The 19,425-nt window shown below is 44.3% G+C and overlaps 1 protein-coding gene across 2 annotated transcripts in view; it reads right to left on the bottom strand.

Moving 5' to 3' along the window:
• Positions 1-19,425, bottom strand: part of LOC125455202 (epithelial cell-transforming sequence 2 oncogene-like) — a 75,220-nt gene that overhangs the window by 19,279 nt on the left and 36,516 nt on the right. For both annotated transcript variants that reach the window (XM_059648829.1, XM_059648830.1), the window contains exons 13-18: positions 14,217-14,399; positions 10,173-10,276; positions 9,456-9,572; positions 7,807-7,896; positions 3,275-3,489; positions 2,163-2,310 (exon numbers count right to left, since the gene is read on the bottom strand). In XM_059648829.1, the coding sequence (XP_059504812.1) occupies positions 2,163-2,310; positions 3,275-3,489; positions 7,807-7,896; positions 9,456-9,572; positions 10,173-10,276; positions 14,217-14,399 (857 nt within the window). The remainder of the gene's footprint in view (positions 1-2,162; positions 2,311-3,274; positions 3,490-7,806; positions 7,897-9,455; positions 9,573-10,172; positions 10,277-14,216; positions 14,400-19,425) is intronic.

Genomic DNA, 19,425 nt, shown 5'->3' with positions numbered 1-19,425 from the left:
CCATTATTTAGAATACCTTTCTGTAAAATCTCCCATTAACCTATTGCAAGAGCAGGTTCAGGAATCATAATACCTCACCTCCTTATCCATGGGCTGACAGAATGAATGTTCCTTAGCCAGACTGTGGCAGTGGCCTGAGTTGCAAACTCTGGGAATGATTGAATGAATCATCAGCTGAGCATCTGTGTCTAATGAAGTCACATATTGGACGAATTGAAAAGCTAGCTTCCTGAACAACGGAAATGGGTTTATTATCTGCAGACATTAGGAGGAAGCAGCAAGGCTGAGTCAGATGTTAATTCTATCAACTCTAGGGTCATTTGGCTGCCATTTCTCATTAGCGACAAAAAGCACAGAGGCTGAACAGGTACAGGAAGAGCCCGGATCACTCAGATTGGCCTCAGATCGACAAACGAGACAATGTTTATTAACCCCCCGGCTCAGCCTGCTGTTTGTCTTGCCTGTAGGTGATTGAAGAGCGATCAACTGGACATCTAAAAGAATTTGGTAGGTGAGATGTAGAAGAACAAAGTCTTCTGGTTGAGGGACGGGATTGATATTGCAACATTCTTAAAGCAAGGAGTGGATATAAGTACTTCGGACTCAAGGGCATCAAGGCTATGGACCTAAGGTGGGTGGATGGAGTTACAAGTGAATGGCAGAACAGACTTGATGGGCTGAATGTCCTCCTTCTGCCTGTGTACACCTGTGAACACAACCTGGTTGACCCACAAGGCGCAAAAGCAACTTGCATTTATGTAGAACTTTTAGTGCGTTAAAATGAAGCAAGCCACTTCAAACAGAATGTGTTCCCCCAACCTATGCGGAGAGACCCTGCACGTGGCACAAGTCAATCAAATGGATTGCTTTTTTGAAGGAACATCTTACAAGTACAGAGGCTGTGGGAGGGTTCCTGAGGTTAGAGCCCAGGCAACTGAAAGCATAGTCACTGGTGGTGGAGGTCTTGAAATGAAGGCTGAAATTGGGGGATCGTAGATCTTGGAGGATTACAGGGCAGGAGGAGGTTGCGGAGATGAACTCAGGGCATGGGGGAAGTATTGATCCCATTGAAGGATTTATAAACATGGATGAGAAATGTAAGGCCAGCATTTGCAACAGACTCCATCTCCCACTTTCCCCCTGTCCTGTAGTTTCAGAATTCGCATACAGGCCAATACTGGCTTTAATCTGTTGCCATGAGGAAGAGAAGGCCCCAAATCAGATTGAGGGTGACAGAGGATCTTGGTAGATTAAAAGGCTCAGTTTTACTCATTAAAATAGTTGCTCCACTGCATACTTTGCCTTCAATTCTGCCCAGGAAGGGGATCCCAAGCTGGTCAGTAACGAACCTGCTAGTTCAGGAGTTGCAGATTCTAAATTCGCTGGAAGTTATGAGACTTCAGGCAAGGCATTTTCATAAACAGGATGAGAATTTCAGCTGAAATTAGCCGATATTAGATGCTCTTTCTGAATTGGTTCTTACCAGCACCTGCTCATGCCCCAAACTTAGTAACATCGGAAGACAGAAACAGGAGTAGGCCATTCAGCCCATCAAGCTTGTTTTGCCACTTTGAGTCACAGAGTCATAGAGATGTATGGCATGGAAACGAAGCCTTCATTCCAACTTGTCCATGCCAACAAGATATTTTACATTATTCTAGTCCCACTTGGAAGCATTTGGGCCATATCCTCTAACCCGCTCCTATTCATGTAACCGTCTAGATGCCTTTTAAACGTTGTCATTGTACCAGCCTCCACCACTTCCTCTGGCAGCTCATTCCATACACACACCACCCTCTGTGTGAAAACGTTGCCCCGCAGGTCCTTTTTATATCTTTCTCCTCTCACCTTAAACCTGAGCTCTCTAGTTTTGGACTCTCCATTTCCAGGGGGAAAGAAAAACCTTATTCATTAATCCTAACAATGCTCTTCATGATTTTATAAACTTCTTTATTGTTACCCCTTGGCCTCTGATGCTCCTGTGAAAATAGCCCCAGCCTATTCAGCCTCTCCCTATAGCTCAAACCCTCTAGCTTCGGCAACATCCTTGAAAATCTTTTCTGAATCCTTTCAAGTTTCACAACAGCTTTCCAATAGCAGGGAGACCAGAATGTGATTTTAATGTGATCATGGAAGATCAGTCACCTCAAACAGACTCATACCTTATCAATAGTCTTCAGGATGGCACTGTAGTTGTTGAAGAAGTTGGTATAGTTTGTCAATCTGGTGCTGAACTTCACAAAGACGTCTCCGAGACACTGTGATGGACCCCACTCACTGAGGCGCTTTCTCAAGTCCCCCAGTAAACCTCTACAACATTCAGAACAACAGTCATTGTTATTAGAATGGACAAGGCACAAGACTGATGGAATACAGATAACTAGGGTTTTGTTTGTAATTTATTCTTTCATGGGATGTGGGTGTCACTGACAGAGACTGCATTTGTTATCCATTCTTAATCACCCTTAATCTGGCTTCATAGAATCCCTACACTATCAGTCCACGCTGACCCTCCAAAGAGCATCGCACCCAGACCCACCTCCCTACGCTATCCCCATAATCCCATTATTTCCCAAGACTAACCCACCTAACCTGCACATCTTTGGACTGTGGGAGGAAACCAGAGCACCCGGAGGAAACCCACACAGACACAGGGAGAATGTCCAAACTCTACAGTCACCCAACGCTGGAATTGAACCTGGGCCCCTGATGCTGTGAAGCAGCAGTGCTAACCATGGTGCTGCCCCAAATGGCTTGTTAGGCCATTTCAGAGGACAGTTGATAGTTAACTCCATTGCTGTGGGTCTGGAGTCACGTGTAGGCCAGACCAGGTAAGGACAGCAGATTTCCATCCCTAAAGGTTCAGTGAACCAAATGGGTTTTTACAGCAATTGTTACACATTCACTATTAAGTGAGTTTATTTTAATTCCAGATTTCTTTTATTCAAATTTTACCATCTTACATGGTGCAGTTTGAACCCATGCCCCATTATGATGTTCTGATTTACTAGTCCAGTGACATTTTCATTAGACACTGTCTCGCCTTCATCTACATGTGAAGGGATACCTGTGAGTGAGTTACAAGCTGGAAACTTGAGTAAGGGGTTTAGCTGGTTAATACATAGAGTGAGCTAAAAGGGAGACTTGGTGCATTTGATTACTGTCTCTCAGCAGAGTTCACCCAAGGGACAGTCCCCAGCTCCCACTCTTATGCCCTTCAGGTACTGTCTGATAACCTGCGCTACCCTGCTTCAATGAAGTAACAGGTATAAACCTGTTGAGTTCCAAGATCGATAGGATGTCAGAAAAGATGATGTGGATATTGGCCACGCTCAGGATTGCATGGTTGGAAGCCAGTGCTGCTCTCAGCCGAACCCAGTAAATGTCCTTCACAATTTCCAGGGTCTGCACGTAGCTTTGCTCACTTGACAAGGTCTCCCTGGCAAACTGGGTCCGTTTCTCCACAAACTCACCAGGCGGACTTCTGTTCTAAAGAAACCAGACCAGGAAAGATCAAAGGGTAGTGGTCAAGTTGGAAATAGAGGTTTATTTGGAAGTATATTAATTCTATGAGATGTTGGAAGCACCAATTAGGACAATATTTACCGTCGACCCTTCACTTGCCCTCACACTCCCTCTTGTGCCCTGACACTCGCCCTCTCTCACGCTGCAAGCTGATAGAGGCTGAGACCTGAATATTCAGGTTGAGTTTTTCAGTCATTTCAGAAGTACAGGAAGCCAAGAAACGTTAATTAAGGATGAAATTAGTTCAATAGACAATGTGATTAAATTAATCTTGAAGATTAAAGATGTAGAACTACTTCAGGTTGGAAGTTATTTGTGGACATAGTTTATAGACCATCTGACAGCCACAACAACATTGGACAGGGAACACAGGAAAAATCATGCGAGCTAGTGAGCAAAGTATAAAAATAGTCATTGGTTATTTTTATTCTCATGTAGCGATTCGGTGAATCAGATTGGCAAAGCTTGATTGAAGATAAGTTCATAATGTGTTTTCAGGACAATTTTCGAGTGCAACACATTTTTAGAGTCAACCAGAGAAGACTCTCCTAGATTTGACAATATCTAATGAGACAAAGTTAATTAAATAACTCACTGTGAAGATACCACTTGGCAGCAAAGATCATAACATGATTAAATTTTGCATTCAGTTTGAGACAGAGAAGTGTGAGCCTAAAATTTATGCTTTAAATTTTGAAAAGGACAATTATGAAGATGCAAAAACAATCGGCTAAGGGAAATCAAGGAATTAGGATAAGGGATAGGTCAGTAGAGATGCATTGGAAAACATTTGAGGAGATATTTCATCACATGCAAATTTCTAGGGCAAGGACACACCATCTGTGGCTAACTGAGGAAGTTAAAGATAGAAAGAAAACTACAATTCCATGAAATTTAGCAACAATTCAGAAGATTAAACGTTTTATTAAAAACAGCAAAAAAGTTACTAAAGGATTAATAAGATGGGAAGAAATTAGAGTATAAGAGACAGATAATCAGAAATATTTAAAAAAAACATACAATGAGAGTTTCTACAGGAAAGGAGAAAGTAAATGCAAGAATCCAGGGAATTAATAATGAAAAATAAGGAAATGCTGAATGAATTGAACAGATGTTTCGTAGTTATCTCACTGCGGAGGATATAAAATCCCTACAATGTGGAAGCAGGCCATCAAGTTCACATTGCTCCAGACCTATCCTACCCAGACCCTTATAAACAGTGTATTTCCATGGGCCAATCCAAATAGTCCAAAAATATGCAGGTTGCGGGAGGAACCCATGCAGACACAGGGACAATGTGTAAACACAGTCACCCAATTAAGGAATTGAATGCTGGCACTGTGAGGCAGCATTGCTAACCACTGAGCTACCCAAGAATTTCCAAAAAATTTGGAGTATCGTGTTTAGTTTTGGGCATCTTAGTTAAGGAAGAATTTTTGATACGAGGAAAGATTAGAGAAATTGGACTTATCCTCTCTGGTGACTTTATTGAGGCATTCAAAACTGTGAACAATTTTAACAGAGTAAAGTAGGATGTTCTGTCTCTATTAGTTGGTACATCAGTAACTAGGGGTCACAATCTCAAGATTGTCAGCAAGAAAGCAGTAAATGTAGCTCATTCAATAATGGTAACTACAGGCCAGATAGTCTAACATCTGTCATAATGGAAATGCTGGAACCTGTTATTGAGGAAGTTATAGCAGGATATATTGAAAATCTTAATGCAATCAGGCAGAATCAACACAGTTTTATAGAGGCATAGTGTCATAGATTTATACAGCATGGAAACAGACCCTTTGGACCAACTCATCCACGCCAACCAGGTATCCTAAATTAATTTAGTCCAATTTAGGGTGCATTGGGTCCATATCCTTCTAAACCCTTTCCCTCCTCATGTACCCATCCAGATGCCTTTAAAATGTTATAATTGTACCCATCTCCACCACTTCCTCTGGCAGCTTGTTCTATACACGCACCTCCCTCTGTGTGAAAAAGTTGCCCAAATCTTTCCCCTCTTACCTTAAACCTCTGCCCTCTAGCTTTGGAGTCCCTTACCCCATGAAGAAGACCTCAGCTATTCACCCTGCCCATGCCCCTCATGATTCTATAAACCTCCAAAGCTCCAAAGAAAAAGCCTCAGCCTATTCCGTCTCTCCCTCTCGCTCAAACCCTCGAATCTCAGCAACCCGTTCAAGTTTAACAACATCTTTCCTTTCGCAGGCAGCCCAGAATTGGACACTGTATTCTAAAAGTGGTCTCACCAATGTCCCGTAAAGTCACAACATGATGTCCCAACTTCTATAGTCAACGCAATGACCAATAAAGGCAAGCACGCCAGGCACCTTCTTCACCACTCAGTCCACCTGTGACTCCACTTTCAAGAAACAATGTACCTGCACCCCTAGGTCTCTTTGCTCAGCAACACTTCCCAGGACCCTACCGTTAAGTGTATAAGTCCTGCCTTGGTTTGCCTTAGCAAAATGCAATGCCTCATATTTATCTAAATTCAACCCCATCTGCCATTCACTCCTTGCCCTATTGGCCCACCTGATGAATATCCCCTTTTACCCTGAGATAATCTTCTTTGCTGTCCACTACACCTCCAATTTTGGTGTCATCTGCAAACTTTTGTGGAAGGAAAATCATGTTTGACTAATTTATTATAGCTCATGAGGAAGTAATTTGCAATGCAGACAAAGAGAACCTGTGATCTTATTTTCCTTTCCTTTATTCATTAGCGGGATGAGAGTGCCCCTGCCAGGCAGCATTTATTGCCCATCTCTAATTGCCCAGAGGGCAGTTAAAAGTCAACCACATTGCTGTGGGTCTGGAGTCACATATAGGCCAGACCAGGTAAGGATGGCAGAGATAATGGGAACTGCAGATGCTGGAGAATCCTTGATGACAAAGTGTGAAGCTGAATGAACACAGCAGACCAAGCAGCATCTCAGGAGCACCCTCTCTGATGAAGGGTCTAGGCCCGAAACATGAGCTTTTGTGCTCCTGAAATGCTGCTTGGCCTGCTGTGTTCATCCAGCTTCACACTTTGTTATCCAGGTAAGGATGGCAGTTGGTCTCCACACCTAACATGCATTGTCTGGCCTAAAGTGTGACCTCTTCTCTACACTATGGGGAGGCAATGGCCTACTGGTATTATTGCTGGACTATAAATCCAGAGACTCAAACAATGTTCTGAGGGCCTGGGTTCAAATTCTGCCATGGCAGATGGTGGAATTTGAATTCAATAAAATATCTGGAATTGAGAGTCTAATGCTGGCTATGAATCCATTGCCAATTGTCGGAAAAACCCATCTGCCATCCTTACCTGGTCTGGCATAAATGTGACTCCAGACCCACAGCAAAGTGGTTGACTCGAAACTGCCCTCTGAGTAATTAGGGATGGGCAATAAATGCTGTCTCACCAGTGACACCCTCATCCTGCGAATGAATAAAGGAAAAAAATATCTTGGGACAGTGACTTCAAAGGAATTCAGGGATTTACATATACATATTAATCAATTAAAACCTTCCAACTATTTGGAAAGAGAATGCAAAACTCAGAAGAATAGAGGGATCTGGGTGTCCTGGTACATGAATTACAAAATTAGTGCACAGGTATGACAAGTGATTTAAAAAGGCTAACAAAATAATGTTACATATTGTAAGAGGAATTGAATATAAAAGTCAGAGTATTTTGACTCAGTTACACTGGGGATTGGTGACACCTGGTCTATAGAGTACTCTGTTCAGTTTATGCCTACTTATTTAGGGAAGGTCATAAATGCTTGAGAAGTACGTCACTGACGGTTTAATCGGCTGGTACCTGTGATGAGGGGTTATCATGAAAGGGAAAATCGGACAGGCTAAGCATGTATCCACTGAAATTAAAAAGAAAGAGAGATGATCTTATTGAAACATACAAGATTCAGAGGGCTTTTGACAGGGTGAATGCTAACGGGATAGTTTTACCTGTGGGACAGTCTATAATTCGGGTTACAATTTAAAAATAAGCAGTCTCCCATTTAAGATAGAAGTGAGAAATTTCTTTCTTTCAGAGGGTTGTGAGTTGGTGGACCTCTCCTCCACACAGCAGTGGGCCATTGATGTTTCTGAGTCAGAGGTAGATAGGTTCCCAACAAGCAAAGGATATCGGGCAAGGTGGAAATGTAACACTAAGACCCCAATGGGTCAGCCATGTTCTCAGTGACTGGTGGAGAATGGACCAAATGCCCGTGTTTATATGCTCACACACAGGCTGGTCATGGTTTGGGGATTACTCACCATGAAAATAAGCTCCTGGACAGTCTTCTCAAAGTCCCGAACTGGCTGAGCCGGAGGACCCTGGCTGCCAGCTGCACCCACTTCCTCTTCCTGCAAAAGTAAACACACGGGAAGGCAAAATGGATGGATGACAGGGTGCAGAGTCAAGGGTGTGTTGGGATGAGGGTCAGGATGGTGTGTCGAGGATGTGCTGGGATGAGGGACAGGGTGAGTGTAGAGGGTGTGCTGGGATAGTGATAGGGTGGGGTCTAGAGGGTGTACTGGGATAGTGACAGGGTAGGTTGAAGAGGGTGTGCTGGGGTGAGGGTGAAGGTGGGGCATAGAGGGTGTGTTGGGATGAGGGACATGGTGGGGTATAGAGGGTGTGCTGGGATAGTGACAGGATGGGGTGTAATGGGTGTGCTGGCATAGTGACAGGATGGAGTGTAATGAGTGTGCTGGGATAATAACAGGGTGGGGACCAGAGGGTGTACTGGGATAGTGACAGGCTAGGTTGAAGAGGGTGTGCTGGGGTGAGGGACAGGGTGTGGTGCAGAGGGTGTGCTGGGATAGTGACAGGTTGGGGTGTAGAGGGTGTGCTGCGATGAGGGACAGGGTGAGGTGTATAGGTTATGCTGGGATGAGGGTCAGGGTGATGTGTAGAGGGTGTGCTGGGTTGAGGGATAGGGTGGGGTGTAGAGAGTGTGCTGGGATAGTGACAGGATGGGGTGTAGAGGGTGTGCTGGGAAAGTGACAGGGTGGGATGTGGTGGTTGTGCTGGGATAGTGACAAGGTGTGATGTAGAGGGTGCGCTGGGAAAGCGACAGGGTTGGGTGGAGTGGGTGTGCTGGGATTAGGAACGGGGCAGATAACACCAGGTGCAAATTGAAGAATAAGACTTGCATTTTGAAAGCCTTTTGCACATAAAGACATCTCTAAAGAGCCTTCAAGCTGATTTTGAAGTGCAGTGGTTGTTGTAGGAAATGGACAGCGAATTTTCACGCAGCAGCTCCTGAAACCATTTTGACAATGTCAATTGATAGATACAAGTTGGCCAGAAAGCCTGGCATAACATCCTTCAAACCGAATCACTTGGAATCCCTTCCATTCATCTGAGAGGGTGAGCAGTTTAACTTTTCATTGAGATTTGATACCTCCGTCTCTGCTACAGTGGGAACATCAGCCTAGATTTTATGGTCAAGTCTTTGGAATGGGACTCAGAGACACAGGTGTTCCCCATTGAGCCACGTGTGATACTGCGGTCACTTTGCAAATTCATTCCCCATCAAGAAATAGAGAACTCTGCAGAAGGTCTGAGATTGATGCCAGCCTGCTTGCTGTAGGACCATGCAGTAATGTGTACGTGTCAAATTTGATGGGAGTTGTAGCTGCTTAGTTCTCTTATCATTCTCCCGCTGCTCAATGCTTTCTGAAGTGGAAATGCTTTAATTAGGTGTCATAATTTCCTACCAACATTCAAAAAGAAATTGCAAAAGCATTGGCACTGGTGATTAAAAATAAAAATTACAGGAAAATGGTGAAAGAACAGGAGAGTGGCATTAATGAAATAGATCTTTCAAAGAGCCCGCTCAGGTAATTATGGCACGAATGGTCTCTTCTCTGTTGCAGCTTTGTATGATCCTTTGATTAAAGACAGGGAGTGACTGTACCTTCACCATTTCAATCCCTCTTCCACCTTGTGTCAAGAATGTTTCCCCAACTTTAAACAATTTGCTTCTCCCCGATTGGCTGTGAAGAAAGTCAGCAAGAAATCCCAGGGGGTTCTCCTGAAAGATAATCAGAACACTTCACTGTACACTGTGCCCAGAGAGCCCTTTCAGCAGAATACCTATTGGAGCGTGTCTCACTGTGGAACCTCTTGGAACCTTCCAGTTGAAAATCCTTTTGAAAGTTATTGAAACCACCTCCTTCCCTTTCAGTCAATGTAATTCCTCTCACAACTCACATTGTTTCTTATCCTCAAGTCTTTCACCAATAATCCTACAGCTTGGAACGAGGTCAGACAGCTGGACCTCATGGAATATGAGCTCCCCAACTGGAGCTATTATTTTGGTCCAATCAGGGAGCCCTGGCTGACAGACAGCTGGCTCTGAAGAGGCAGTACTAAAGACAAGGAAGGTACATGTGTAAATGAAGGGTGTCTTGGTGACAGGATACTGGTCTTTGTGCAGTTAATTCACTGACTGGCTACTGATGCTCCTGAGTTTATTTACTCCTGTCAAATTCTTTCATGATTTCAGAAAACTGCTTTAATTCTTCCCCTAGCTTTCCTTGTTCTGACCCAACTTCTTCAGTCTCTTGCAATTAGCTACAATTCTAATCTCGAATAGGTTTCTCTCTGAAGGTTGCCTCAGACCGACACATACCTGCTTTTCCTTCATCATTGTGATCAGTCCTTCAGTTAAGATTTGAACTATTTCCTGGTTCTGAAGCATCTGAGTTGTACTCATTGAGTCAAACATGAGCTGCCCTGCAGGAGAATAAAAGGAGCATGCGTGACACTTGCGCATCAGGACCAGCTTAAATTTCCATGAGCTTTGAGAATCCATCCACCGACACTGCCCCAGAGGACACTTTGTGGAAATCTAGTTTCAGAAGCTGCACAAACTGACTGCAAGAAATCATGCTCAGGTAAGGCAGATTTGTGGGGTGTGAGCAAGAACTGGATCATTGGGATCATCACGGGGCTCTTTGCTGTTTGTTACATGTATTAATGACTTGGATTTGAATGTAGAAATTTATTGGTAAGTTTGTAGATAACATTAAAAATTTGAGCATTGTTGATTGTGAGGAAATTAGACTCAGGCCGCAGTCTCATATTGATCGACTGGTAAATTGGGCAGAGCAATGGCAGATGGAAGTCAATCTCGAAAAGTCTGATGTGGTGCAGTTTAGGAGGTCTTATAAGGGAAGGGTATATATGTGAATAGTAGGTTCCTAGAGAATATTGAGAAACAAAGGGACTTGGTGTACAAGTCCATAGATCCCTCCAAGTGTTAGCATAGGCAGACAGGGTGATGAAGAATACATAAGGGGATGCTTGCCCTCATTAGATGGGTCATAGAATATAGCAGCAAGGAGGTATTAATCAGTAAAACATTGATTAGGCCACAGAAGGAATACTGTGTGCAGTTCTGGTCACCACACGATTGGAAGGAGGCAAATGCACTGGAGAGAGTGTAGAGGAGATTCATCAGAATGTTTCCTGGGAAGGATTGTCTCAGTTATGAGGAGAAACTAGATCGGCTGGGTTTGTTTTCCCTGGAGCAGAGGAAGCTGACAGGGAATCTGATTGAGGTATACAAAATTACGAGAGATGTAGATAGGGTAGATCATGAGAGTCTTCACCCCATGGCAGATGCGTCTAAGACCAGAGGGCATAAGTTCAAAGTGATGACCAGATGATTTAAAGAAGATCTGAGAAGACGGAATGTGCTGCCTGAGAAGATGTTGGATGCAGGTACCCTCACAACATTGGAGAAGCTGAATGAGCACTTAACTTGGCAGGACAAAGTAGGCTATGGGCCAAGTACAGGTAAATGGGATTAGTGTAGTTTGGTGTTTGTTGGTTGGCGTAGACAAGGTAAGCTGAAGGGCCTGTTTCTATGCTGTAAAGCTGGTTAACTCTGTAGCGGAGTGAAGTAGAAAATAGAAGGAGGATTTACATCTTTTATTTTGAAGAAAAAGTGCCAGGAGAGTGAAAGAAGGAAATGGGAAATAAAAAGAGTTAAGTGAGGAGTTGTCCAGAAGAACAGCGCCAGGAAATGAAATGATGGAAGAAAGGGAAAAGACGGTGATGTTGATTGGTGGGGGGAGATAAATAGATGGACGGGTAGCCAGAAAGATAATTATTTTATTGAAAAATCCTCTTGGTGACAGGTGCTGAATACTGATAATGATACAAATTAAAAAATCATTGACAGGCAAGGTGGAGAATGGTGTTACTGTCATCGCACTGGTGATCCATGGACCAGGCCTAATAGAACATAGAACATAGAACATAGAACAGTACAGCACAGAACAGGCCCTTCAGCCCACAATGTTGTGCCGACCATTGATCCTCATGTATGCACCCTCAAATTTCTGTGACCATATACATGTCCAGCAGTCTCTTAAATGACCCCAATGACCTTGCTTCCACAACTGCTGCTGGCAACGCATTCCATGCTCCCACAACTCTCTGCGTAAAGAACCTGCCTCTGACATCCCCTCTATAATTTCCACCAACCAGCTTAAAACTATGACCCCAAGATAATAAAATGTGAGGCTGGATGAACACAGCAGGCCAAGCAGCATCTCAGGAGCACAAAAGCTGACGTTTCGGGGGTCTAGGCCCGAAACGTCAGCTTTTGTGCTCCTGAGATGCTGCTTGGCCTGCTGTGTTCATCCAGCCTCACATTTTATTATCTTGGAATCTCCAGCATCTGCAGTTCCCATTATCTCTAAAACTATGACCCCTCGTGCTAGCCATTTCTGCCCTGGGAAATAGTCTCTGGCTATCAACTCTATCTATGCCTCTCATTATCTTGTATACCTCAATTAGGTCCCCTCTCCTCCTCCTTTTCTCCAATGAAAAGAGACCGAGCTCAGTCAACCTCTCTTCATAAGATAAGCCCTCCAGTCCAGGCAGCATCCTGGTAAACCTCCTCTGAACCCCCTCCAAAGCATCCACATCTTTCCTATAATAGGGCGCCCAGAACTGGACGCAGTATTCCAAGTGCGGTCTAACCAAAGTTTTATAGAGCTGCAACAAGATCTCACGACTCTTAAACTCAATCCCCCTGTTAATGAAAGCCAAAACACCATATGCTTTCTTAACAACCCTGTCCACTTGGGTGGCCATTTTAAGGGATCTATGTATCTGCACACCAAGATCCCTCTGTTCCTCCACGCTGCCAAGAATCCTATCCTTAATCCTGTACTCAGCTTTCAAATTCGACCTTCCAAAATGCATCACCTCGCATTTATCCAGGTTGAACTCCATCTGCCACCTCTCAGCCCATCTCTGCATCCTGTCAATGTCCCGCTGCAGCCTACAACAGCCCTCTACACTGTCAACGACACCTCCGACCTTTGTGTCGTCTGCAAACTTGCTGACCCATCCTTCAATTCCCTCGTCCAAGTCATTAATAAAAATTACAAACAGTAGAGGCCCAAGGACAGAGCCCTGTGGAACTCCACTCACCACTGACTTCCAGGCAGAATATTTTCCTTCTACTACCACTCGCTGTCTTCTGTTGGCCAGCCATACCCTGGGATCACTGGCTCAATTCCCACCATCGTACCAGACAGTTACAGACATATAAAATAATAAATGAATTGGACAGTTATGAACTTGGCAGCATGCAAATAATTGCAATATTTAGGCCATATTATTTTACAGAATAAAAATAATAGATTTCTGCACTCAGCAATTTTCTTAAATGTGGCTGTTTCAGCATTTATTGCCCATCCTTTATGGAACAGAGTGGTTTGCCAGGTCCGTTTCAGAGGGCAGTTAATAGTCAACTACATCTGGAGTCACATGTGGTCAAGACCAGTTAAGGATGACCAACTTCCTTCCTGTTTTAATGACAATGGACAATGGTTACAATTAAACTAGATTTTAACTGATCTGCTTTAGTGGGATTTGAAACCATGTCTCTGAAGTATTAGCCTGGGTCTCTAGATTAGCAATCCAGTGGCATTAGCACTTTGCCACCACCTCCTGATATTAAAGTCAGTAGATCAATTTTTTGTCAGGTTGAGTGAATCAAATTTACAATCATTTGTGCACTATTTATGAGTCTTATAACATAGGAGATTGAGTGATATTGTAGTCTTTTTGTCCTGCTTCTTAGTCAGGGAATGTTACTTCTTAATATTATCACACACTGACTCCCAAGTGGTTGTGACAAGAGATAGCAGTGATGGCAAGTGGGATTCGGGAGTTTCCTGGTCAAGTCCAGACAGAGCGTGTCATTGACCAAGGGGAGAACGGGAGAAAGTGAGAGGTGGAGAAGGAGAAAGAGAAGAGGAAAGAGCAAAGATTCAGTAAGTGGGAAATCTCAACATTAACTTTCCACAGCAACTTCTATAGAAAGAAGTGCAAAAGAACAGCAGATGCTGGGAATCAGAAACAGTGAGGAAAGGTCACTGGGCCTAAAATGATCATTTCTCTCTGCAGATGCTGTCAGACCTGCTGAGGTTTTCCAGCGGTTTCTGTTTAAATTTCTATAGAATTCAACTGGGTTTTTGGACAGAGAATGCCAGGGTTTAGAAAAGGGAAGAGCATGCTCGTTATATCCCATGGACTAACAAAAGAGAAATTACACAGCTTGCTTATCACAATAGTTTAAAGAAATTCCAGCAACTTAACAAGTACTTAACTTAAGTGTAGAATGAAGAATAAAACATGATTGAAATCCTACCAATCATCCTTGCACAGGCGTCTCGCTGCTGTTGTCTGAAATGCGGCCTCATTTGCTTGCGGACTGTCCTCAGGATCTCTTCCTGCACTTGTGCCATCCTGCTCCATTCCTGCAGCTTCCCCTCATTGAAGTACATGGCTGGGGGAGCCGGATCCCCATCATTCCCCAGCCACTCACTGAAAACTGATAGCCAACAGAGCAAGCATTCAATCTACCGCAAGAGGAACATGAGAGTTACACAAGAATACAGGACAGAGGAGCATGAGAAGGTCAAAGAGTCCCTCAAAGCCTGTGTCATTCAACTAGATCATGGCTGGTCTTTTCACTCAATGTCATTTTCCATCAGTACCTTCATATCCTTTAATGCTATGGACTTCAGTCTTGAGAGCATTTAATAAACTCAAGTTCACTGACATTATTACCAGTTCCTGTGCACAGCAATGCTCTCCATGCATGTTCATCGATCGCTACCTGTACCAACTCCTGGTCACCCATCACCACTGACTGTGCTGATTTGGTACCCAGTTGTCTTCTACTTTACAAACCTCATTCTTCCTTCCGAATCCCAGGCTAGCCACACCTCTCCTGATCTCTGTAATCTGGACGGACGAAGGAAAAAAATCATTGCCTATCCACACTAATCCCAATTTCCAGCACTTGGCCCATAGCCTTGAACATAATGACATTTCAACAGCTTATCCATGTATTTTTAAAATGTTGTGAGGTTTCCTGCCTCAACTACACCCCCAGGCAGCTCATTCCAGACCCCCACTGCTCTTTAATGCACTCTAATTTTGGCCTTTGGAGCATTAGTCATTGGGGACTCCATAGTTAGAGGGACAGATCGGAGGTTCTGTGGGGACGAGAGAGACTCACAGTTGGTGTGTTGCCTCCCAGGTGCCAGGGTGCATAATGTCTCTGATCGTGGTTTTGGGATCCTTAAGGGGGAGGGGGAGCAGCCCCAAGTCGTGGTCCACATAGGCACCAACAACATAGGTAGGAAGAGAGACGGGGATTTAAGGCAGAAATTCAGGGAGCTAGGATGGAAGCTGAGAGCTAGAACGAACAGAGTTGTCTCTGGTTTGTTGCCCGTGCCACGTGCTAGTGAGGCGAGGAATAGGGAGAGAGAGGAGTTGAACACGTGGCTACAGGGATGGTGCAAGAGGGAGGGTTTTGGATTCTTGGATAATTGGGGCTCTTTCTGGGGTAGGTGGAACCTCTACAAGCAAGATGGTCTTCACCTGACCCAGAGGGGTATCGATATCCTGGGGGGGAAATTTGCTAAGGCTATTCGGGTGGGTTTAAACTAATTCAGCAGGGGGATAGGCACCAAAATTGTAGTTTGACTATAGAAAAGGTTGAGAGTTGGGTGGTCCGAAATAAAGTTTCAGGGACGCAAGATGGCACCGGCAAGCAAGGAGTTGGTTTGAAGTGTGTCTACTTCAATGCCAGGAGCGTCCAGAATAAGGTGGGTGAACTTGCAGCATGGGTTAGTACCAGGGACTTCGATGTTGTGGCCATTTCGGAGACATGGATAGAGCAGGGACAGGAATGGTTGTTGCAGGTTCCGGGATTTAGACGTTTTAGTAAGAACAGAGAAGATGGTAAAAGGGGCGGGGGTGTGGCATTGTTGGTCAAGTTGCAGAAAGGATGTTTGGGGACTCGTCAACTGAGGTAGTATGGGCTGAGGTTCGAAACAGGAAAGGAGAGGTCACCCTGTTGGGAGTTTTCTATAGGCCTCCCAATAGTTCCAGAGATGTAGAGGAAAGGACAGCAAAGATGATTCTCGATAGGAGTGAGAGAGACAGGGTAGTTGTCATGGGGGACTTCAACTTTCCAAATATTGACTGGGAACACTATAGTTCGAGTACTATAGATGGGTCAGTTTTTGTCCAGAGTGTGCAGGAGGGCTTCCTGACACAGTATGTAAATAGGCCAACAAGGGGCGAAGGCACATTAGATTTGGTACTGGGTAATGAGCCTGGCCAGGTGTTAGATTTGGAAGTAGGTGAGCACTTTGGTGATAGCGATCGCAATTCTGTTATGTTTACTTTAGTGATGGAAAGGGATAGGCGTATACCACTGGGCAAGAGTTATAGCTGGGAGAAAGGCAATTACGATGAGATTAGGCAAGATTTAGGGAGCATAGAATGGGGAAGGAAACTGCAGGGGACGGGCACATTAGAAATGTGGAGCTTATTATAGGAAAAGCTCCTGTGTGTCCTAGAAAAATATGTACCTGTCAGGCAGGGAGGAAGCTGTAGAGTGCAGAAGCCATGGTTTACGAAGGAGGTGGAATCTCTGGTCAAGAGGAAGAAGAAGGCTTATGTTAGGATGAGATGTGAAGGCTCAGTTAGGGCACTTGAGGGCTACGAGGTAGCCAGGAAAGACCTAAAGAGAGAGCTCAGAAGAGCCAGGAGGAGACATGAGAAGTTGTTGGCGGATAGGATCAGGGTAAGCCCTAAGGCTTTCTATAGGTATTTAAGGAATAAAAGAATGACGAAAGTAAGATTAGGCCCAATCAAGGATAGTAGTGGTAAGTTGTGTGTGGAGTCAGATGAGATAGGGGAAGCGCTAAATGAATATTTTTCAACAGTATTCACTCTAGAAAACGACAATGTTGTGGAGGAGAATACTGAGATACAGGCTACTAGACTAGGTGGGATTGAGGTTCACAAGGAAGAGGTATTAGAAATCCTTTAGAAGGTGAAGATAGATAAGTCCCCTGGGCCGGATGGGATATATCCTCGGATCCTCTGGGAAGCCAGGGAGGAGATTGCCGAGCCTTTGGCATTGATCTTTAACTCGTCATTGTCCACAGGAATAGTGCCAGATGACTGGAGGATAGCAAATGTGGTTCCCCTGTTCAAGAAGGGGAGTAGAGACAACCCTGGTAATTATAGACCAGTGAGCCTTACCTCAGTTGTTGGTAAAGTGTTGGAAAAGGTTATAAGGGATAGGATTTATAATCACCTAGAAAAGAATAAATTGATTAGGGATAGTCAGCACGGTTTTGTGAAGTGACGGTCATGCCTCACAAACCTTACTGAGTTCTTTGAGAAGGTGACCAAAAAGGTAGATGAGAGTAAACCGGTTGATGTGGTGTATATGGATTTCAGCAAGGCGTTCGATAAGGTTCCCCACAATAGGCTATTGTACAAAATGCAGAAGAATGGAATTGTGGGAGATATAACAGTTTGGATCAGAAATTGGCTTGCTGAAAGAAGACAGAGGGTGGTAGTTGATGGCAAATGATCATCCTGGAGACCAGTTACTAGTGGTGTACCGCAAGGGTCGGTGTTGGGTCCAATGCTGTTTGTCATTTTTATAAATGACCTGGATGAGGGCGTAGAAGGATGGGTCAGTAAATTTGCAGACGACACTAAGGTCGGTGGAGTTGTGGATAGTGACGAAGGATGCTGTAGATTGCAGAGAGACATAGATAAGCTGCAGAGCTAGGCTGAGAGGTGGCAAATGGAGTTTAATGCAGACAAGTGTGAGGTGATGCACTTTGGTAGGAGTAACCGGAAGGCAAAATACAGGGCTAATGGTAAGATTCTTAGCAGTGTAGATGAGCAGAGAGATCTCGGTGTCCACGTACACAGATCCTTGAAAGTTGCCACCCAGGTTGACAGGGCTGTTAAGAAGGCATACAGTGTTTTAGCTTTTATTAATAGAGGGATCGAGTTCCGGAACCAAGAGGTTATGGTGAAGCTGTACAAAACTCTGGTGCAGCCGCACTTGGAGTATTGTGAACAGTTCTGGTCACCGCATTATAAGAAGGATGTGGAAGCTTTGGAAAGGGTGCAGAGGAGATTTACTAGGATGTTGCCTGGTATGGAGGGAAGGTCTTACGAGGAAAGGCTGAGGGACTTGAGGCTGTTTTCATTCAAGAGAAGAAGGTTGAGAGGTGACTTGATTGAAACATATAAAATAATCAGAGGGTTAGATAGGGTGCATAGGGAGAGCCTTTTTCCTAGGATGGTGACAGCGAGCACAAGGGGGCATAGCTTTAAATTGAGGGGTGAAAGATATAGGACAGATGTCAGAGGTGGTTTCTTTACTCAGAGAGTAGTAAGGGAATGGAATGCTTTGCCTGCAACGGTAGTAGATTCGCCAACTTTAGGTACATTTAAGTCGTCATTGGACAAGGATATGGACGTACATGGAATAGTGTAGGTTAGATGGGCTTGAGATCGGTATGACAGGTCAGCACAACATCGAGGGCCGAAGGGCCTGTACTGTGCTGTAATGTTGTATGTTGTATGTTCTATCCTTGATGCTAATCGCTCTACCTGCACTGCCACCTTCAGTGATCTATGGACCGGCACACCCAGATCCCTCTGCATACCAATACTCCGAAGGATTCTGCCATTTGCTGTATAATTTCCAGCTGTACCTGACCTTCCAAAATGTATCAGCTCACATTTGTCCAGATTAAACTCCATCTTACATTTTCTGCCTATGCTTCCAAGTGACCTATATCCTGCTGTATTCTCTGACAATCCTCCTCACTATCCACAACTCCAGCAATCTTTGTATCGTTCGCAAACTTACTAATTAGACCAGCTACATTTTCCTCCAAATCATTTATGTAGATCACAAACAGCAGAGGTCCCAGCTCTGATCCCCGTGGAATACGACTAGTCACAGCCCTCCATTCTGAAAAGCATCCTTCCACCGCTACCCTCCATCACCCATGACTAAGCCAGTTCTCTATCTATATTTCCAGCTCATCCCTGATACCATGTGACTTCACTTTTTGTACCAGTCTATCATGAGGGACTTTGTCAAAGGCTTTACTGAAGTCCATGAAGACTACGTCAACCACTTTTCCCTCATCAATCACCTTCGTCACCTCCTCAAAAAACCGGTCAAGCTAGTGAGGCACGACCTTCTCCACATATCGCTGGTAAGTCCATTCGCTTTGATATGGTGTAGATCTTGTCCCTGAGAATCTTTTCTAAAAACTTCCCCATCACTGACATGAGATTCACAGGCCTGTAACTTCCAGAATTATCCATGTTCTGCTTCTTAAACAACGGGAGAACACTGGCTATTCTCCAGTCCACTGGGACCTCACCTGTGGCCAAAGAGGATACAGAGGGATCTGTCAATGCTCCAGCAATTTGTTCTCTTGTCTCGCTCAATATTTTGGGATAGATCCCATCAGAGACCCAGGGACTTTATCTACCTTAATACTTCTTAA

This window comes from Stegostoma tigrinum, chromosome 9 (assembly GCF_030684315.1).
Source record: "Stegostoma tigrinum isolate sSteTig4 chromosome 9, sSteTig4.hap1, whole genome shotgun sequence".
NCBI classification, from domain to species: Eukaryota; Metazoa; Chordata; class Chondrichthyes; order Orectolobiformes; family Stegostomatidae; genus Stegostoma; species Stegostoma tigrinum.
This window is presented reverse-complemented; position numbering and strand designations above follow the sequence as displayed.